This window comes from Ruditapes philippinarum, unplaced genomic scaffold, assembly GCF_026571515.1.
Source record: "Ruditapes philippinarum isolate M1 unplaced genomic scaffold, ASM2657151v2 ctg772_1_1_1_1, whole genome shotgun sequence".
Taxonomy (NCBI): Eukaryota; Metazoa; Mollusca; class Bivalvia; order Venerida; family Veneridae; genus Ruditapes; species Ruditapes philippinarum.
The window spans coordinates 39637-57538 of record NW_026855572.1 but is presented as its reverse complement, the minus strand read 5'-3'; the positions used below and the strand labels follow the sequence as shown (position 1 = coordinate 57538).

The 17902-nt window shown below is 33.0% G+C and overlaps 1 protein-coding gene across 2 annotated transcripts; it reads right to left on the bottom strand.

Moving 5' to 3' along the window:
- Positions 1-1355: 1355 nt before the first annotated feature.
- LOC132743749 (radical S-adenosyl methionine domain-containing protein 1, mitochondrial-like) lies at positions 1356-16777 on the bottom strand. 2 transcript variants are annotated; one of them, XM_060732311.1, is made up of 15 exons: positions 16641-16777; positions 15750-15954; positions 13461-13513; positions 12939-13045; positions 10755-10887; positions 9089-9134; positions 7979-8040; positions 7552-7657; positions 6878-7021; positions 5690-5743; positions 5146-5209; positions 4601-4763; positions 3976-4030; positions 3470-3570; positions 1356-1494 (listed from the first exon to the last, which is right to left on the bottom strand). In XM_060732311.1, exons 2-15 carry the CDS (start codon positions 15891-15893, stop codon positions 1392-1394), a joined length of 1335 nt encoding a protein of 444 aa, XP_060588294.1. In that variant the 5' UTR covers positions 15894-15954; positions 16641-16777; the 3' UTR covers positions 1356-1391. The 2 variants fall into 2 exon arrangements, with proteins under 2 accessions (XP_060588294.1, XP_060588295.1); XM_060732312.1 differs by having other exon boundaries at positions 16703-16733.
- Positions 16778-17902: the final 1125 nt, after the last annotated feature.

Genomic DNA, 17902 nt, shown 5'->3' with positions numbered 1-17902 from the left:
AGAATATACGTCCGATAGAGTTATTCATCGATTATGGTATCAAAACGTGATTTTCATTTTGTCAAAAATAACTCAAGTCATAAACGGTTTATAAATTATTTTATTTTCAATCATGATTACAAATCAAGTTGTTGCAAAACAAAAAAAGAAATAGGTTCTTACAACTATCCTTTTTTGATTTATTGCAATATTGTTATACATAATACATAATGAATGCTTGATTTTTAGCAAGCCCTGTTTCCATTGCCATAATTCCTATTACAGTCATAAAATTTGAATGCATTTAAAAATATTTAAAGTCATTTAAATCCATAAGTCACTATATCTACATGATCTAAATAGTCATCAACAGCAATTCACAGCAGCGACTACAAGTGTGCTACCTTACTGCTAAATTATATTAGCATTTTCCCCAATGAAAGTAAGATCAATATCATCAAATCTAAGGCAAAATTATAACTTCATGATTACTATACACGAAATCCATTGGTGAAATCTAAAACACAGAAAATTTATTAATAAATGTTAAAATAAAAGCCCTGGGGTCGAAATTGGCCCCGCCCCAGGGGGTCATTGATTTTCCCTATATGCATATAGTAAAAACTTAAAAAATCTTCTTTTAAAGAACCAAAAGAGCTAGAGCTAAGATATTTAGGATGAAACATCTTCTAATGGGTGTCTACCAATTTTGTTTTAACAAAATATAACAACAATTTAAATGTTCTGTTTGAAAATATTTGACCTATATCAATTCAAATACTGTTTGGTGAAAACAATTCTATTGTAACCTTAGGAATAACAACATTCTCCCACAGCTGTACATTGAATAGAAGTATGGGGATTAAGATTAATGTACAAAGGTGCAAAAGTCAGGGATGATTAGGTGGAGAACGGGGCCCTTTAAGACAACTTCACACATAAATTAACAAACTCACAAATCAGTCATTGTTTAAACATTGTTTTGCTTTCAATAACTTCAGATTAAATTCCCATCAGGTGTACAACTAGTATAACAGTTATTACTACATTTTTCATGTAAATAAAAAGTTTCAAAAGTTAACATTATTTCAATATGAAAACGAATTAAAAGTTCACAATCTTAACACATTTGAGTTTATATTCTCCTACACACATTTAATAATGATGACACTTATGTTCTCAATCCTTTTGTATTAAAAATAAGGAATCTTCAACTGGTGTTTTTTCAATGGTTCAAGTAAGGGAGACAACTCTACCATGACAGATCCATCAATCTTCAACCAGGCATGTTAATAAAACTACAAGTCACAACCCATTATTTAACGTCTTGTAGATTTCTATCTATCCACGGCTTGGATTGTTATATTATGCGGTATCATATATAATGTATTCAGTTTATTTGTGCTAATGGGTCATGTGACACCTTCTTGTTTCCACTCTTGATCCAATGTATATAACAGGTGAGGTATAATAGAGTCAAGAATTATTATCCCTTTACATGTTGCTCTTATTCCACTGAAATAAAATATTTCAAAACATCTATATGAATGAGAAAATTCTTGAATTAATCCATTTATGACTTAATTGAAAACTTGCCATCTTATCTTAAGCTAAATATAATACAAATACAATTGTACATAATGGACCCTTACCTACCTAAATATCTTAACAAGAGGGCCATGATGGCCCTAAAGTCGCTCACCTGTACATAGGCCCCCGGAGCAGGGCCAGTTTAAAGCCCGGGGCTTTTATTTGAACAAACTTTGTAGACAACCATTAGAAGATGTTTCATGCTAAACATCTTAGGTCTAGCTTGTTGGGAATTTTAAAAGAAGATTTTTTTAAGTTTTTTCTTTACACATATAGTTAAAAACAATGGGGGCAGGGCCAGTTTTGACCCCATGGCTTTTATTTGAACAATCTTTGTAGACACTTACTAGAAAATGTTTCATGCTTAATATCTAAACTCTAGCTATTCTGGTTTTTTAAAAGAAGATTTTTAAGTTTTTGCTATACTCGTATAAGGAAAATCAATGTCCCCCAGGGCGGGCCAATTTTGACTCCAGGGCTTTTATTTGAACAAACTTTGAAGACACTCACTAGAAGATGCTTCGTGCTTAATATCTTAACTCTTGCTATTTGAGTTTTTTCAAAGAAGATTTTTCAATTTTTGCTTTAGTTTTACACATATAGGGAAAATGAATGACCTCTGGGGTAGGGCCAATTTTGACCCCAGGGCTTTTATTTCAACAAACTTTGTAGACAATCACTAGAGGATGTTTCATGCTTAATATCTAAACTCTAGCTATTTGTTTTTTTCCAAAGAAGATTTTTTAAGTTTTTCCTATACACATATAAGGAAATTTGGAAAATCAATGACCCCCAGGGCCGGGCAAATTTTGACCCCAGGGCTTTTATTTGAACAAACTTGGTAGACACCCATTAGAAGATGTTTCATCCTAAATATCTTAGCTCTAGCTCTTTTGGTTCTTTAAAAGAAGATTTTTTAAGTTTTTACTATATGCATATAGGGAAAATCAATGACCCCCTGGGGCGGGGCCAATTTTGACCCCAGGGCTTTTATTTGAACAAACTTGGTAGACACCCATTAGAAGATGTTTCATGCTAAATATCTTACCTCTAGCTCTTTGGGTTCTTTAAAAGAAGATTTTTTAAGTTTTTACTATATGCATATACGGAAAATCAATGACCCCCTGGGGCGGGGCCAATTTTGACCCAAGGGCTTTTATTTGAACAAACTTGGTAGACACCCACCAGAAGATGTTTCATGCCAAAAATCTAAGCTCTAGCTCTTTGGGTTTTTTAGAAGAAGATATTTTAAGTTTTATCTTTTGGTTGCCATGGCAACCAGAGTTCTGCATGGAATTAAATTCTTTGAACAATTTTCAAAGGTGACCACCAAAGGAACATTCCTGTGAATTTTGGATGAAATTGGCTTAGTGGTTTATGAGGAGATGTCATTTAAAGTAAAAGATGGACGGACGCCGGACGAAAAGCTATCACAAAAGCTCACCCTGTCACTTTGTGACAGGTGAGCTAAAAAGGTTTGTCTATTTTTTAATCTGGGCAAAACCATTCATTAATTTTGGAAGAGGATTTAAAAATAAGATAGCAAGGACATGCTGGCTAATTTTAGTCTGTACTGTAAGCATGGGTAGAATCTGTTACCCTCAGCAGGCTAAATATAACTTATTCTAGCAAGTTAACTCTGTATGCAATTAACTCAAATTACCAATAAGTAGACAAATGGTAAAACCAAGTATTCCAGTTTTTCTCTTGTTTCTTTTTCATCTGTAATGATTCTTTTCCAATACTTTAATGCTATATAAAATATGGATAATGTGTCAATTAATGTTTAAGCCATGTTGAACAGACTTATTCAGTGTTCACTATAACATGTATTAACTGATCTGAGTGAAAGGCATATAAATATTCACCACATTGGTGTACCATACAGGAGATGTTTTACCTGTGATCTAAATAAAGGAGTCCATCTTCGATTAACTGAGCACATCTTTCAGAGGAACCAAAACTTTGTAGTAAACTCTTTCCTGCTAGGTTTTCCCATGTCTGTAAACAAAAAAAGATAAACTTCAAGTCCTGTCATTTTATACATGTTATTAAGACAAATGGTTCAAAACAGAATGCTGTAATTGTGATGTACGGTCATTATAAGATACAACTAGAAATGTGTCAGTAAGACAAAGATTCAACCCAACATTCCACAGTTTGAAGAGTCTATAGAGACAGTGAAATTAATGATGCTATCATTTTATAATAAAAACCTATTAAAAACACTTAAGATTATATAGTTTTTATAACTATATGGATAAAGTAACGCAGGTAAGTAGTAAATGTTATCCTAGAAATCAAAGAAGTTCCAAATTACTTTTAAAAATGAACAAGAAAATATGCCATAATATTTTTAAGTCTTTTTTTACAATTACAGTGTAGAAAACTTAAATGATTTCTGACCTGATTTGCAATGCCTCCTCTGGTTCTTAACCCTAAACATATAAGTTCCTCCAGTCTACAATGAAATAAAGGAATATCATTAGCACCATCCATCTTCCCAGAATAAAGCACTTAAATAGCTTTAACTCAAATTGGACCAAGAACCCTACAAATAAAATTCAATTCTCAGTGTATGTCTTTATTATCTTTGGCATGTTTTTTGTTTTATATCTATGTAAACATTTCAAATTTCATGGTTTTAGGCATCAGAGGAGTTCCTGTAATCTTGATTGAGATGAAAGCTTGAAATTTATTTGATCCTCTCCTAGAAGTTATCAGTGCAGGTGACTGATGAGGACACATTGGTAAGACATAGAAGGGTATGAACCCATGACCCCTGGGTTGAGAGGCAGACACCTTAACTAATACTTCATCACTTCCTCAGGGATAAATTATTGTTTGATGGTACCAGATATATAAGAAATTCTTTCGCATAGTATACACTACATAATTTTTCACAAAGTATCTACTACATAATATTCACATTGCATACACTACATAATTGAGGGAACAAATGTGACAGTCAAACATGAATAACTTATAGTCACCAAACACTAAAACGTTCAATGTATTTTCTAATTCATACCTATTTTTAACAGATAATTTCACAATTTTTCTGGTTGCATGTCCATATTTCTCCACCTCAAACATCCAGTTGTCTGGTTCCAGTGTTTGTATCCTAGCCTCTCTAACAAGTTCATCACCTTCAGACTGGTTCACATTTGTTGGTATAAATCTGCCATGAGCACCTTTAATGAATGGGTACCAATGAATCTTAAGTGACCTTTTTTTACAAGTGGCAAATTTCACTTTTTTACAAAAATGTTCCTCATTTTTAAAACCACTTAATATAAAATAATAAAAGATGATTCCCCTCTTTATTAAGAATATGTACTAAGATTAGAAGTTTAAGATTTATTTTTGAAAATTCATATAATACACTGTTCCATTTGACATTGCCTGTCATTATTTAGACGATTTTTTTTATTGTAGTAAAGCATTCACCCCATTTTTAGTATAGTAGCATAACTGTTATTTTAAGCAAATCTTTATATATAAATTTACAAAATTGTTTCAAGTAATGCTTCAGTGCTTATATAGGGGTCAGATTGATTTAATAGAATAACATACCTGGGCCAACACCTATATACTGTGAGCCTTGCCAGTAGGCCTGATTATGTTCACTCTCTGAGCCCTACAATATAAAAAGGTGCAAATCTTTATATATAAATTTATTACAGACTATTTCTTCACTTTTAACACAAGTTACTAACATGAAATACACTCATTTCCAGCACTGATGATGTGTATAAAAACCTTTGAATTTAAAATAATTCATTGTCATATTCATTGAAGAGAATATTAATGACTTATTATCAAATCAATTCTGAAAACAAGTTCTATAACTTTAGACAGTAAGTTTTCTAAGTATCTAAGAGTAAATATATGCATTTTGTTTTTAATACTATTAACTTCCCTGACAAATAATCAATATTTTAAGCAAAATATTTCATAATTCCTTTCTTTTCTTTCTTTTTTTCTTGGGGGTGGGGGGGGGGAGCAAAATGTGATACAAAGAGAAGAAAGAAGACCTTAACAACTACAATAAATGACTCAAAGTATTCAAGACCATTTCCTTTAAACATCTAACCATTAATTAATTGTTAAAACAGACCTTTTTAGAAAAGTTGGAGACTTCATATCTATCTAATCCATGTTCTTGAAGTATCTGAAATAAAGACATAAAAATACCAAGTCAGAATATGTTATTCCACTGATCTTAATAGTAAACAGTTTATTTTAAAGCACTAATTGGAGGGATATTTCTCACTGCTCTATGTTCATAGAGTATACAGGAAACAAAAGAATTTCTAATTCAAAAGTAAGTCACTGTACCACGTCTCAATGGAATGTAAAAGTCAAGTAACCTGCAACTGTATGACCCTCAAACAAAACCGCAACACGCGACAGAAGATACGACATAAGAAAAATGTCGCTTTGCATTGTCAAGCATCGTTTGAGATTGTTGCGTGTTGTTTGATAATGTCGCCATCACATTTGCAGGGTTGACACACGAAAACGCGAAGTGACATCGCGACAACACAAAGTGACAAAGGGAAAATGCGATATGACAATCCACAATGCAAAGTGACATCGTGATATATCGTGCTTTTATAGGTGACATTTTAATGTAGATATCGCAACATTGTGGTTTGAGGTTGTCGCCGTCATTTGCGATTGTCGGGTGTCACTTCATCATATCGCTATGTTATTTCATGTTGTCGTGTGACGACCATGCAAATGTGACGGCGACATTATGAATGGCCCCAACAGGATTCTGTAGATAAAACTCAAGCTAACACCTCTCACAGTCTTGGCTGACATTCATATAGCTGTATAGTTTCCCCCTATCATCAAACTGTATATCAGTCAAAAGTTTTGCTTCAGCCAGGACACCAGCAGCTCATCTTCAGGTACAGTTTGGTAATATTAATCTTGCGATGATTTAGAAAAAATTAACAAAGGTTGTCTACCATAACAGTGATTTTTCTCCTTATAAAACAGAGGTCAATAAAAAGCCTCTTCACAACTGATTTTTTTTTTAAATCATGCAGTTTATCCAAAAATCTGAACTTACATCAGCTTTTTTACTTCCAAAATTAGTAATTTTAGTGATGATTTTTCCCAATATCAAGAGGCTAATAAATTAAGGCCTCTTCCCAATTAAGTGAGAAAAATCTACTATCTTATAATAATAAATATACATGTATAGTACATTTTCAGTGCTTTGTTCTTACATTGCACTGATCGGGGCACTGATCTTACCCTAGAGAAAAGAGAGAGGTTTTCCAGCATTACCTACCTCCACAGCTGCTATATACATGTCTGCCATAGTCTCATTATCAGGTAGTGAGATCTGACCACTCTCCACCCACTTGAAGAGTTGAGTGCCGCGCTCTAGTGTCAACTGATACAGGGATACATGGTTCACACCCATACCTGTCACCTGAAGTGAGAGAAAATTTTTATTATTCAAATATTTATGCTAAACAGGCAATAAAAATGAGTGTTTTGGTGCTCAAGAAATGCTACTGAAATCATGAATTCTTGTCATTTTAAAGCTGCTGTAAATGTGTATGCAAATGTGATTTTATAAGATCAGTATGAGATGGTCCCTCAATTCATACTGATAATTTGGACGAGGACAATTAGTAAGTAAGTAAGTAACAACTTTATTTAACGAGGCTTACACATTCGGTTTCCCGATCTTCCATGTGGGCCTCAGCAAATTATTAAATAATTTTAATAAATGGTGTCATCCTTATTGTTAGGGCCCGAAGAAAAGAAAGCAACAACATTTTCAATAATATAACCTGTGTGTATTTCATCAACATAATACATGTACATATGAAACATTACCAACAAGAAACTACAGATTATTATTTTTCAATGAAATTTTTTTTGTTCACTTCTTTCTACAATTATAACTGTTATACATTATAAAACTATCTGTATTTCTACAAATGGTAAACAAACCTCTTGTAGTTCTTTCCTCCATGCCTCAACAGTCTGTCCAGGTCTACCAAATATCAAATCCACGGACACCCTCCCAGGAAATATATATTTAGCCTCTTCTACACACCTGTGAAAATTAAAAGACAGGCACTTTATTATCTCAAGTGCATGTGTGTATTGGCAAAATTATTTACAGTCACCAGAATCATGTATTGATAGATCCCCACTCTGACATTTTATTTGAATAACAATAGATTTAACCACAAACATTGACATGTGCTCTTTTGTGTACAAATATGTTGTGGTGAAATTCTTATTGTAATCCACTAATCTGATAATTAGAATAATACAGGTCATTGATCTATGCATTGAGAACACAAGTGATGTTATATATTTGGGGGATAGTACACAAAATTCTATCACATCATGATTTCCATAAAGTACTAACTTTAATGCTTCTGTCACTGAATGATCTCTGCCTAATATCTTTAAATCTTCACTGTTTAATGCCTGTAATAAATGAATAAAACAATGAAGTCATAGAACTGCTTACATGTCACACTGCAGACGTAAAATTTACTACATCTGTAAACTCAATCTGTATAATCACACAAGATCAGTGTATATTTTGATTGGAATGAGCTTCAAATTAAATTTCTAACCTTGAAATTTAAGTCTTGTCACAGAATTATTTTATTTCATGTTTTATGTGGATAATTATCATGCCTAGGCCTAGTAATTATCCACATAAAAGGAATAGTCAATTATTCAGCACACACACATAAAATCAAGTCTAATCAGAATGATATGTAAACAACAACCATATGTTCTAACAATACAGTACAATTCACCCACTAGAAAAAAGTATTTTTTTAGAAAATCAGAATTTGCTTTTTACTGAAGTTTTCCTTTTGGCCTATCAAAGTCAAAAGCCAAAATGTTGCTACTGTAGATATGTAAAATGAACACAGCTATGATTCTAAATGCATAATTTTCTTAAGATCTATAGCTGGCGTAAATCAGGACTACGAATTAACATTAACTTCACTCCTTGCTTTATTTTTTGAACTGTACCTTGTTAATGTGACATTATGCTCATTTTTTTCATTGCTGAGCTGAATTGACAATATATTTCAAAAGAATGACCATTATTATGGCACTTGACCAATCCTTGGAATTGGAAAATGTTTAGGATAAAATATAAATCTGCCTTAAATCTAAAAATGACTGCCTTACTCATTTTATAAATTGAATGTTACATGTATATTCTGATGAAAGTTTACAGAAATTTCCTTGGGCCATGAAAGTTATTTATCGTTCATGTGAAAAATATAATAAAACCGAAAGGAATTATGGAAAATGTAAACTTATTTATTCATCTGTTCACTCACTGACTCAACGTATACTCTTGAATGGGCATAATGTCACTTTAATACCAATGATATCAGATCTGGTCGGACTGCAAGGACAGGGTACGGCATGGCTATATACTGGTGACATGTAGGTGAGTCAGTATTCGAACTAGGGTTGGAAAATTAAAGTTAAATGAGGAACCTACCTGAATACCTATAGATAATCTGTTCACACCTGCCTCGTGAAAATCTCTAAAAATATATCAATAACAAAAATTAAATTGCCAAACTTGTAGAAAAATGCAACTTTTTTTTATTAAAGTAAAGAAAAAGTATTGTTTGATGTTGACAATTTAATTATCAATATTTCCAGATTTATTAAACATATTTGTAAACTCTTCATAACCAGTTCATTCAATATTACAAATTTCCAACAAATATCATTTTTTCACCTTTAAACTCTTAATCTTAGAAAGTGCCATTTTTGGTGTAACAAGAATCAAATGATATTGTGCCACAAAATCACAAAATTAATGTCTCAAAATAGTAACAAGAACTATTTTTCTTCTTTCAATTAATCAAACAGGCTTTTATGTGTGACAGCTTATATTAGGAAAATTTCATTGAATATTCATTTCCAAATTTACTTGTACTGCATTATTGCATTAATATCATAGCAATCAATACAGAATTCTGCTCATTTCTGCAGTTACCAATAATTTCATGTCAAACTGAATTCCTTGAAAGTTAACCTAAGTCATGGGGAAGTTTAAATCATGTAAAAAGTCTGTTTTATTAAAATCAAAGGAGATTTCATCATTCAAATGAAAATGATATAGATTCTGTTAAATGAGAAAGCTGATTTATTTCTTTGAGCGCTAACAGAAATATTGACTTTTCCATGCCAGTCTGCACACCAATAATGACCCTAATCTATACTGTTAGCTATTTTGAAATGCAATATTTCAAGCTCTTATCTTATTTAAGTCAATTACTGAAGATCATCATGTCAGTGCATAAAAGCCCTCCTCAAAACAGGATTGTTCTTTCATTTTCCAAAAATAAATATTTTCAAAAGACATGTTCACTTTTTATTTGTTTGGGTCGTCAGACCAAACAAATAATGGTAGCGAAAAAAACAGTTAGCCTCGAAATAATAAGGTTTACAAACCCTAATTTGGAATAATATGGTTTTCTTCAGGCCTTTCACATATCACTTCACCGTGACCGAGGGGTTTGCGCTCTCGCTTAGGAAGCGAGAGGTTTTGAGTTAAAATCCCAGTTAAGGCATCTCATTTTTTTTTTCAAATTGTTTAAGTCAAATAAACATTGAATTGAATATCAGTGTTGCAATTAGTCTTACAGCCAATTTACTACAATAAAAACGCTGGAAAGCATTGGTGGCACTATACAAAAACAAACTGGTTTATAATCTCACAACCTTCACCTTTCTGACATTTTGAGACCCAAACAAATTCAGCGCCTTCTGTGCTTTGATTTTCTGTCTTTGTTAATCACACACAAATATGAACCAGTCAATTGAAGCCCCAGCCCTAAAGGCATTATGAGGTGAAAGAAATGAGCCAACAGGGGTAAGAGAGGGACAGTTGACTTATCAGTTAGGAATTTAGTTTTTTGGTTGGGTTTTATGTCACACCAACACAGTATTAGGTCATATTGCAACTTTCCAGCTTTACTGATGGAGGAAGATCTAAGATGCCCCTTTGTGCTTTATTTCCTAAGTAGAACCACGCATGTTCTTTAAGCTAGCTGGATAGATTTTTAGCTCAAACCTACAGCATTAAGAGACACCTTAGAAATTTATTTGGAGTAGTAGCTACTATGAAAGTTAAGTTGTAAACAAGTTTATACCTGAGTTTACCTGTCTCTAAATGTGTTGGATTAGCTTCCATGGTGACCTCTGACCTCTCTGAAAAGGTCACATGTCCTTTTACTGTACCAATCACCTTTTCAATTGTACTGGGTAAAGCTAAACTAGGTGTACCTGAAATTTTTTTTATCTTTTCAGTCAAATAAAAGTCCTGTTAATGGCTTTCTAAAGTAAGGTTGGAAAACATTTTTATTAAATAAGACATGCATCTTTCTTCAAAGATTTGTATATACATTGTATCTTATTGTTACTGTTTTATTATCTACAGTTAGGAACTTATCAGTAATAATTGTTGAAGTAGATTCTTTATCACTGCTGTAATATTTGAAGCCTCTAATAAAATCTTACCATGAATTTGTACAGTGTTTTTTTTTTTTGGTATTTTTTTTCTACTTCTTTTCTCTTTAGAAAAGGTTCTTCAAATGGACCTATTCCCAATTTCCAGGATAAGCAACTGGATTTCTTTTTCCCCCAATAACATAAATGAAATATTTCCCAATAAGGCAAATCAAGACTAAATCTCAACAAGAGGCCATGATGGCCCTGAGGTCGCTCACCTGTATATAGGCCCCCCCCCAACCCCCCCCCCCCCCCAATGTTGCAGGGCCAATTTAACCCAAGGGCTTTTATTTGCACAAACTTGGTAGACACCCATAAGAAGATGTTTCATGCTAAACATCTAAGCTCTAGCTCATTGGGCTTTTTAAAAGAAGATTTTTTTAAAGTTTTTTACTATACACATATAGTTAAAAACAATGACACCCCTGGGGCCGGGCCAGTTTTGACCCAGGGCTTTTATTTGAACAAACTTTGTAGACACTTACTAGAAGATGTTTCATGCTTAATATCTAAACTCTAGCTATTTGAGTTTTTTTCAAAGAAGATTTTAAGTTTTTGCTATACACATATAAAGAAAATCAATGACCCCCGGGGCGGGGCCAATTTTGACCCCAGGTCTTTTATTTAAACAAACTTTGTAGACACTCACTAAAAGATGTTTCATGCTTAATATCTTAACTCTAGCTATTTGGGTTTTTTCAAAGAAGATTTTTTAAGTTTTTGCTATAATACACATATAAGGAAAATCAATGACCCCCTGGGCGGTGCCAAATTTGACCCCAGGGCTTTTATTTGAACAAACTTGGTAGACACCTATTAGAACATGTTTGATGCTAAATATCTTAGCCATAGCTCTTTGAGTTCTTTAAAAGAAGATTTTTTAAGTTTTTACTATATGCATATAGGGAAAATCAATGACCCCCCGGGGCGGGGCCAATTTTGACCCCAGGGCTTTTATTTGAACACACTTGGTAGACACTTATTAGAACATGTTTCATGCTAAATATCTTTGCTCTAACTCTTTTGGTTCTTTAAAAGAAGATTTTTTAAGTTTTTACTATATGCATATAGGGAAAATCAATGACCCCCTGGGGCGGTGCCAATTTTGACCCCAGGGCTTTTATTTGAACAAACTTGGTAGACACCTATTAGAACATGTTTGATGCTCAATATCTTAGCCATAGCTCTTTGAGTTCTTTAAAAGAATATTTTTTTAGTTTTTACTATATGCATATAGGGAAAATCAATGACCCCCCGGGGCGGGGCCAATTTTGACCCCAGGGCTTTTATTTGAACAAACTTGGTAGACACCCATTAGAACATGTTTCATGCTTAATATCTTAGCTCTAGCTCTTTGGGTTCTTTAAAAGAAGATTTTTTAACTTTTTACTATATGCATATAGGGAAAATCAATGACCCCCCGGGGCGGGGCCAATTTTGACCCCAGGGCTTTTATTTGAACAAACTTGGTAGACACTCACTAGAAGATGTTTCATGCCAAATATCTAAGCTCTAGCTCTTATGGTTTTTTAAAAGAAGATATTTAAAGTTTTTTCTTTCGGTTGCCATGGCAACCAGAGTTCTGCATGGAATTAAATTCTTTGAACAATTTTTAAAGGTGACCACCAAAGGAACATTCCTGTGAAGTTTGGATGAAATTGGCTTAGTGGTTTATGAGGAGATGTCATTTAAAGAAAAAGTTTACGGACGACGGACGGACGGACGCCGGACGAAAAGCGATCACAAAAGCTCACCCTGTCACTTTGACAGGTGAGCTAAAAAGGCTAAAAGAATACAAATCATGTGAAACAAGTCATGTAATTTACCTCCACCAAAGAAGATGGATTTGATTTGAGAAACTCCACTTAGTTGTAACAAGGTGCTTGTCTCCTTCTTCAAACAGTCTGCCATCCTTGAATGCTCAACAGACTTACTGAAATAATGAACAATTTTAAAATAGGTAGCAGACACCCAATATTCTCATAGAGTAAGTTTTTTCAATAAAAATATGAAATGACAAACTAAATATAATTTCAATATACTACATGTAGTAAAATAATATTTATCATATCTGGAGTCCTTTGACAACCATTTTAACAATAGTTTCTATAGCAGACAATAAAATTAGGTTTTACACCACTATGACCATAAAGTAACAGAAATCATGAATAATGCATGCTAAGTTTACTATAACATCTATAAATGATTATTAACCAATGACACTCCATAAAAGCAAACAATTAAATAAATACCAGTTTATAAACTGGAACATGCAGTCTGAGAACTGTGAAAATACTTATTTTCATAAGTTACCTTTATTTACAATATTTCTAAATTGAATTTCTTACCTAATGTATTTATTAAAGTTACAATAAGTACATCTTCTGGCACAATAAGGCCACTGAAAAAAAACAACATCAAAATTTTAATGATTACATTCAAATTTTTATTTTCATTCGAAACAAACGGAGGTAAAAGAAAAGGCTTAATCTGAATTAAATTATTACATCCATTTGCTTTTCAAAAAAAGATCGTTCCTGGGACACCTCTACAACAAATACCCAATTTCTGGCATAATTCTGGACATCTGGGACATTATGGTGTGAATATAATCAGTTTTAGTACATATTTCGGTCAAATTAAACTAGAACCATCGCTGAATGCTATTCATACCCCCGCCAATGTCCTTGACAGAAGATGACTGGGAAAGGTGGTTAAGGGAATAACTTTAGTGGCACAAATACATATACATAAAAAGAAATTATCTCTGGTGAAAAGAAAGACTAATTGTACAGGTCATAGTATAAATATATATTGTCAAATCATGTTTATAACAGTTACAAATAACCTTTCATTTTCCCAATGTACTTAACATTTTCTAAGTCAATTTTTGACCTTCAAAAGTGGCCTTGACCTTAAGCTGGCACAAGGGTAAGATGAGTTCTGCACATTGCCCAGTTGGGGTGAACATTTGAGTCAAGTTTGAAGAAAATCCTTCCATTAGTATAGAATTTATAGAGCGGACACGACATATTGTCTAGTATTGATTGTATGTAAATTTAAAGACTTAAAAAGGGGCATAACTTTGTCAAAATGCAATACAGAGTTATGAAACTTGACCTGCATATCTTATTTGTGACACCTCATATATCTTTTAAGTTTCAAGCAAATACCTGTGCTAGTTTCAGAAATATTTAAGTACATGTTAAAATTTAAGAACATTTTCTAAGTCAATTTTTGACCTTCAAGTGTGACCTTGACCTTTAGCCCGCACAAAGGTAACATGCCCGCACATAACCTTGTTGAGTCGAACATTTGAGTAAAGTTTGAAGAAAATTCTTCCATTAGTATAGGATTTATAGAGCGGACACGACATTTTGTCTAATATTTGATTGTATGTAAATTTGAAGACTTAAAAAGGGGCACACCTTTGTTAAAATGCAGCACTGATCATAACTTGACCAGCATATCTTAATTGTGACACTTCATATATATTTTAAGTTTCAAGCAAAAAACCTTTCTAGTGTCAGAAATATTCAAATACATGTTAAAATTTAAGAATATTTTCTAAGTCAATTTTTTACCTTCAAGTGTGACCTTGACCTTAAGCCGGCAAAAGGGTGACATGGGTTCTGCACATTACCTTGTTGAGCCTTGAGGTGAACATTAGAGCCAAGATTGAAGAAAATCTTTCAATTAGTGTAGGACTTACAGAGCGGACACAACATACTGTCTAATATTTGATTGTTTGATATTTAACCTTCAATTGTGACCTTGACCTTGAGCTGACACATGGGCAACATAGGTTCTGCACATCCCCATGTTGAGGTGAACATTTAAGCCAAGTTTGAAGAAAATCTTTCAATTAGTGTAGGACTTACAGAGCGGACATGACATACTGTCTAATATTTGATTGTTTGATATTTGACCTTCAATTGTGACCTTGACCTTGAGCTGACACATGGGTTCTGCACATCCCCTTGTTGAGGTGAACAATTGAGCCAAGCTTGAAGAAAATCTTTCAATTAGTGTAGGACTTACAGAGCGGACATGACATACTGTCTAATATTTGACTTTTTGATATTTGACCTTCAATTGTGACCTTGACCTTGAGCTGACACATGGGCAACATGAGTTCTGCACATCTCTTTGTTGAGGTGAACATTTGAGCCGAGTTTGAAGAAAATCCTTCTATGGTATAGGATTTATAGAGCCGATACGAAAATGGAGATGGACGGACGGATTGATCGACTGACTGACCGACCGACCTACGCGACAAATTGAATCCATTATAGCCCCCCCCCCCCCCCATTTTGTGGTGGGGGAATAATAAGACTGACTTATCTGTAAGATTCTCTCTATCATATGGTATTACAAATATATTGGAAAAAGTAAATTCTTTGTCGGAGATACTTTTGTTTGTAATGTTACCTCAACCATTGACCTTTACATATGGTTAAAAATATTAAGCAGACTCATATCATACGTTTGTAATACAATAAATAAATACAAGTACATAATGATTACAATACAATTACGACAAGGAATGTCATGTAATTAAAAGTTTAAACTTGCAATAAATAAACTAGAAAATACTTCATATTATTGAGTAACAATTGTAATATTGCATGACTTACATGTACATAGAGAGTTGCCTCAGTATGGGATGCATGTTTCGGTTCCTCTCTGATAGCCTGGGTTGTTTTATATCTAGAAACTCTCACACAACATAATTTACAGAAGACATCTTTTGTTTGAGATCTAAGGAGAAGTGATGTCATATTGGTGAGATCTTAAAGCTCATCAAAACTTCACATCATTGGGAAAAGGGAAGAAATTGACCTGTGATAGAAAGATAAATACAAATGTAGTTCTATTTCATGTGATTTTGACTGACTTGGATACCAAAATGCCCATACAATGAGCCTTTTTGGGCATAAAAACAAATAATAAGGTCAGTCTACTGAAGTCTAGGAATTTATTTTCTTCAATAACTTTTGAAACTCCATCATTTATTATGGAATAAAGTGGAGAGTCTGCTTTACATTTTTGAAACCAATACCGTATACCATTCAGTCTCTTGATGGTATACGTACTAACAGACAATTGTTTGAAAACCAGTTTTATTGTTGTAACATTCGTGTTTAGATATTAAAATATTTTTGATAGAGTGTTTACTGGGGCATATCACGTTGGGGGACAGGGTCTGACCCCACTGCCCCAGACATCTGTGTACAAGAGTCAAGACCAGTACAAAATTGACTAATTACCTTTTGATATTTTTTTTAAATGAATCAACCTTTAAGAATTTGATTGATTAATATGGTAGCAGCTTGTTCCATTTACATTATTGCAGACAGTTTTTCTATTTAAAAAAATTGCTTGAAAATTTATTCTGTTTATATAAGTACGATATGGCACAAGGACGAATGCACACAAAAAACATTAACAAATTACAGAAATATTTGCATTTTCTTATATTTCTACGAAACATAAGTGAAATATTAACTATTTGCCAAGTAACAAACCAAATTGTTCACTAAGTACAGCTAGCATTAACAAATTTGTAACACTCAAACTTCTTGTTTACTTTCACTTCTTCCCATAGTTTTCCCATTATCTCGGACAGTTAAATTGTTGGGATAATAGTCAAAGGTATTCGAATGAGTTAACGCGTATTATGTTCGTAAATGCGTATTAAAATTGCGGGGTTCAGAGTCATATACATGTAGATCAAATCATGAATTATATTAGATATTTAGGGACCAAAGCTACGCAAAACCTGTCAGAAAAATTTAATTCAAACTGGGACAAAAAAGTGTATCTTTCTGTCCCAAATCCAAATCAATTGCATTTGTATGTCTGCAAAATACAGATTTACCTTTTTATCAATTATGATTTCATATTTTGTTCAACATTCAGTTTGCAAAAAAAAACCAACAGATTTAGCCTATTTTCACCCATCCATCTTTTCAAATTTTGCTCTTTATTTAACTTGTCTGCAAAATTCAATCTTTATTATTAATCTCATGTTCAACTCTACTTCACATATTTATTAAGATATCATTAAACTATCAATTAAAATTTTGTTCTTTTTTAAATACATGTTATAATATTTTCTAGTATCCTTTCCCATTCACACCTTACGACAAGAGATTTAACACCTACAATATAATCTATACATTATCTGCAAAATCTGAAACCCTTCTTTGTTTAAATTGTCTGCAAAATCCCTCTATACATGTATGTCTGCAAATCCCAATTAATATGTTCTTCTGCTTTTTGTTATTGTTATATTTAGTTGATTTTGAAGTTGTTATTGATGATGTTTTAGAGGGTGGTCTATCACCTTTTCAGATAGGGGAACCATTCTATACTGGGTAGTAAATTGTATAAAAAAGTAACCGTAAAGTGTCTGCGAGCTCCCTTTAACATTTTTCGAATTCTATTTCAAATTGGCGCTTACATTATCATTTTCCCTACAAATTTACCATCTCTCGTTGATGTATAATATCTAAGTCAGTCACCCATTTATTATTCTGTATATATGTATGGCTGATATATATTTTGTGAAATTTGTGTTATGAGATAATTTCTCACAACTTAATCCCTTAACTGTGCTCATAGTCTGCATGTAAACATGCATTCACAGTGCCCGAAAAGTCTGAAATACCCGTATAAAACACGATTGAACAAACGAATCAATTGATCTTTAAGGACTTTCAAGATAAGCGTTAAAGCTTATAATAATTATCTTACTTTTATCATTCTACTATAAAGCCATATTTGT

Excerpts from the sequence above, each read along its gene's own strand:
- LOC132743749 (XM_060732311.1), bottom strand. The coding sequence starts at position 15,893 with ATGACATCACTTCTCCTTAGATCTCAAACAAAAGATGTCTTCTGTAAA. Across the intron at positions 8,041-9,088 it reads GATTATCTATAGGTATTCAG|GCATTAAACAGTGAAGATTT; the intron begins GTAGGTTCCTCA and ends CATTTATTACAG. Across the intron at positions 4,764-5,145 it reads GTATATAGGTGTTGGCCCAG|GTGCTCATGGCAGATTTATA; the intron begins GTATGTTATTCT and ends CATTCATTAAAG.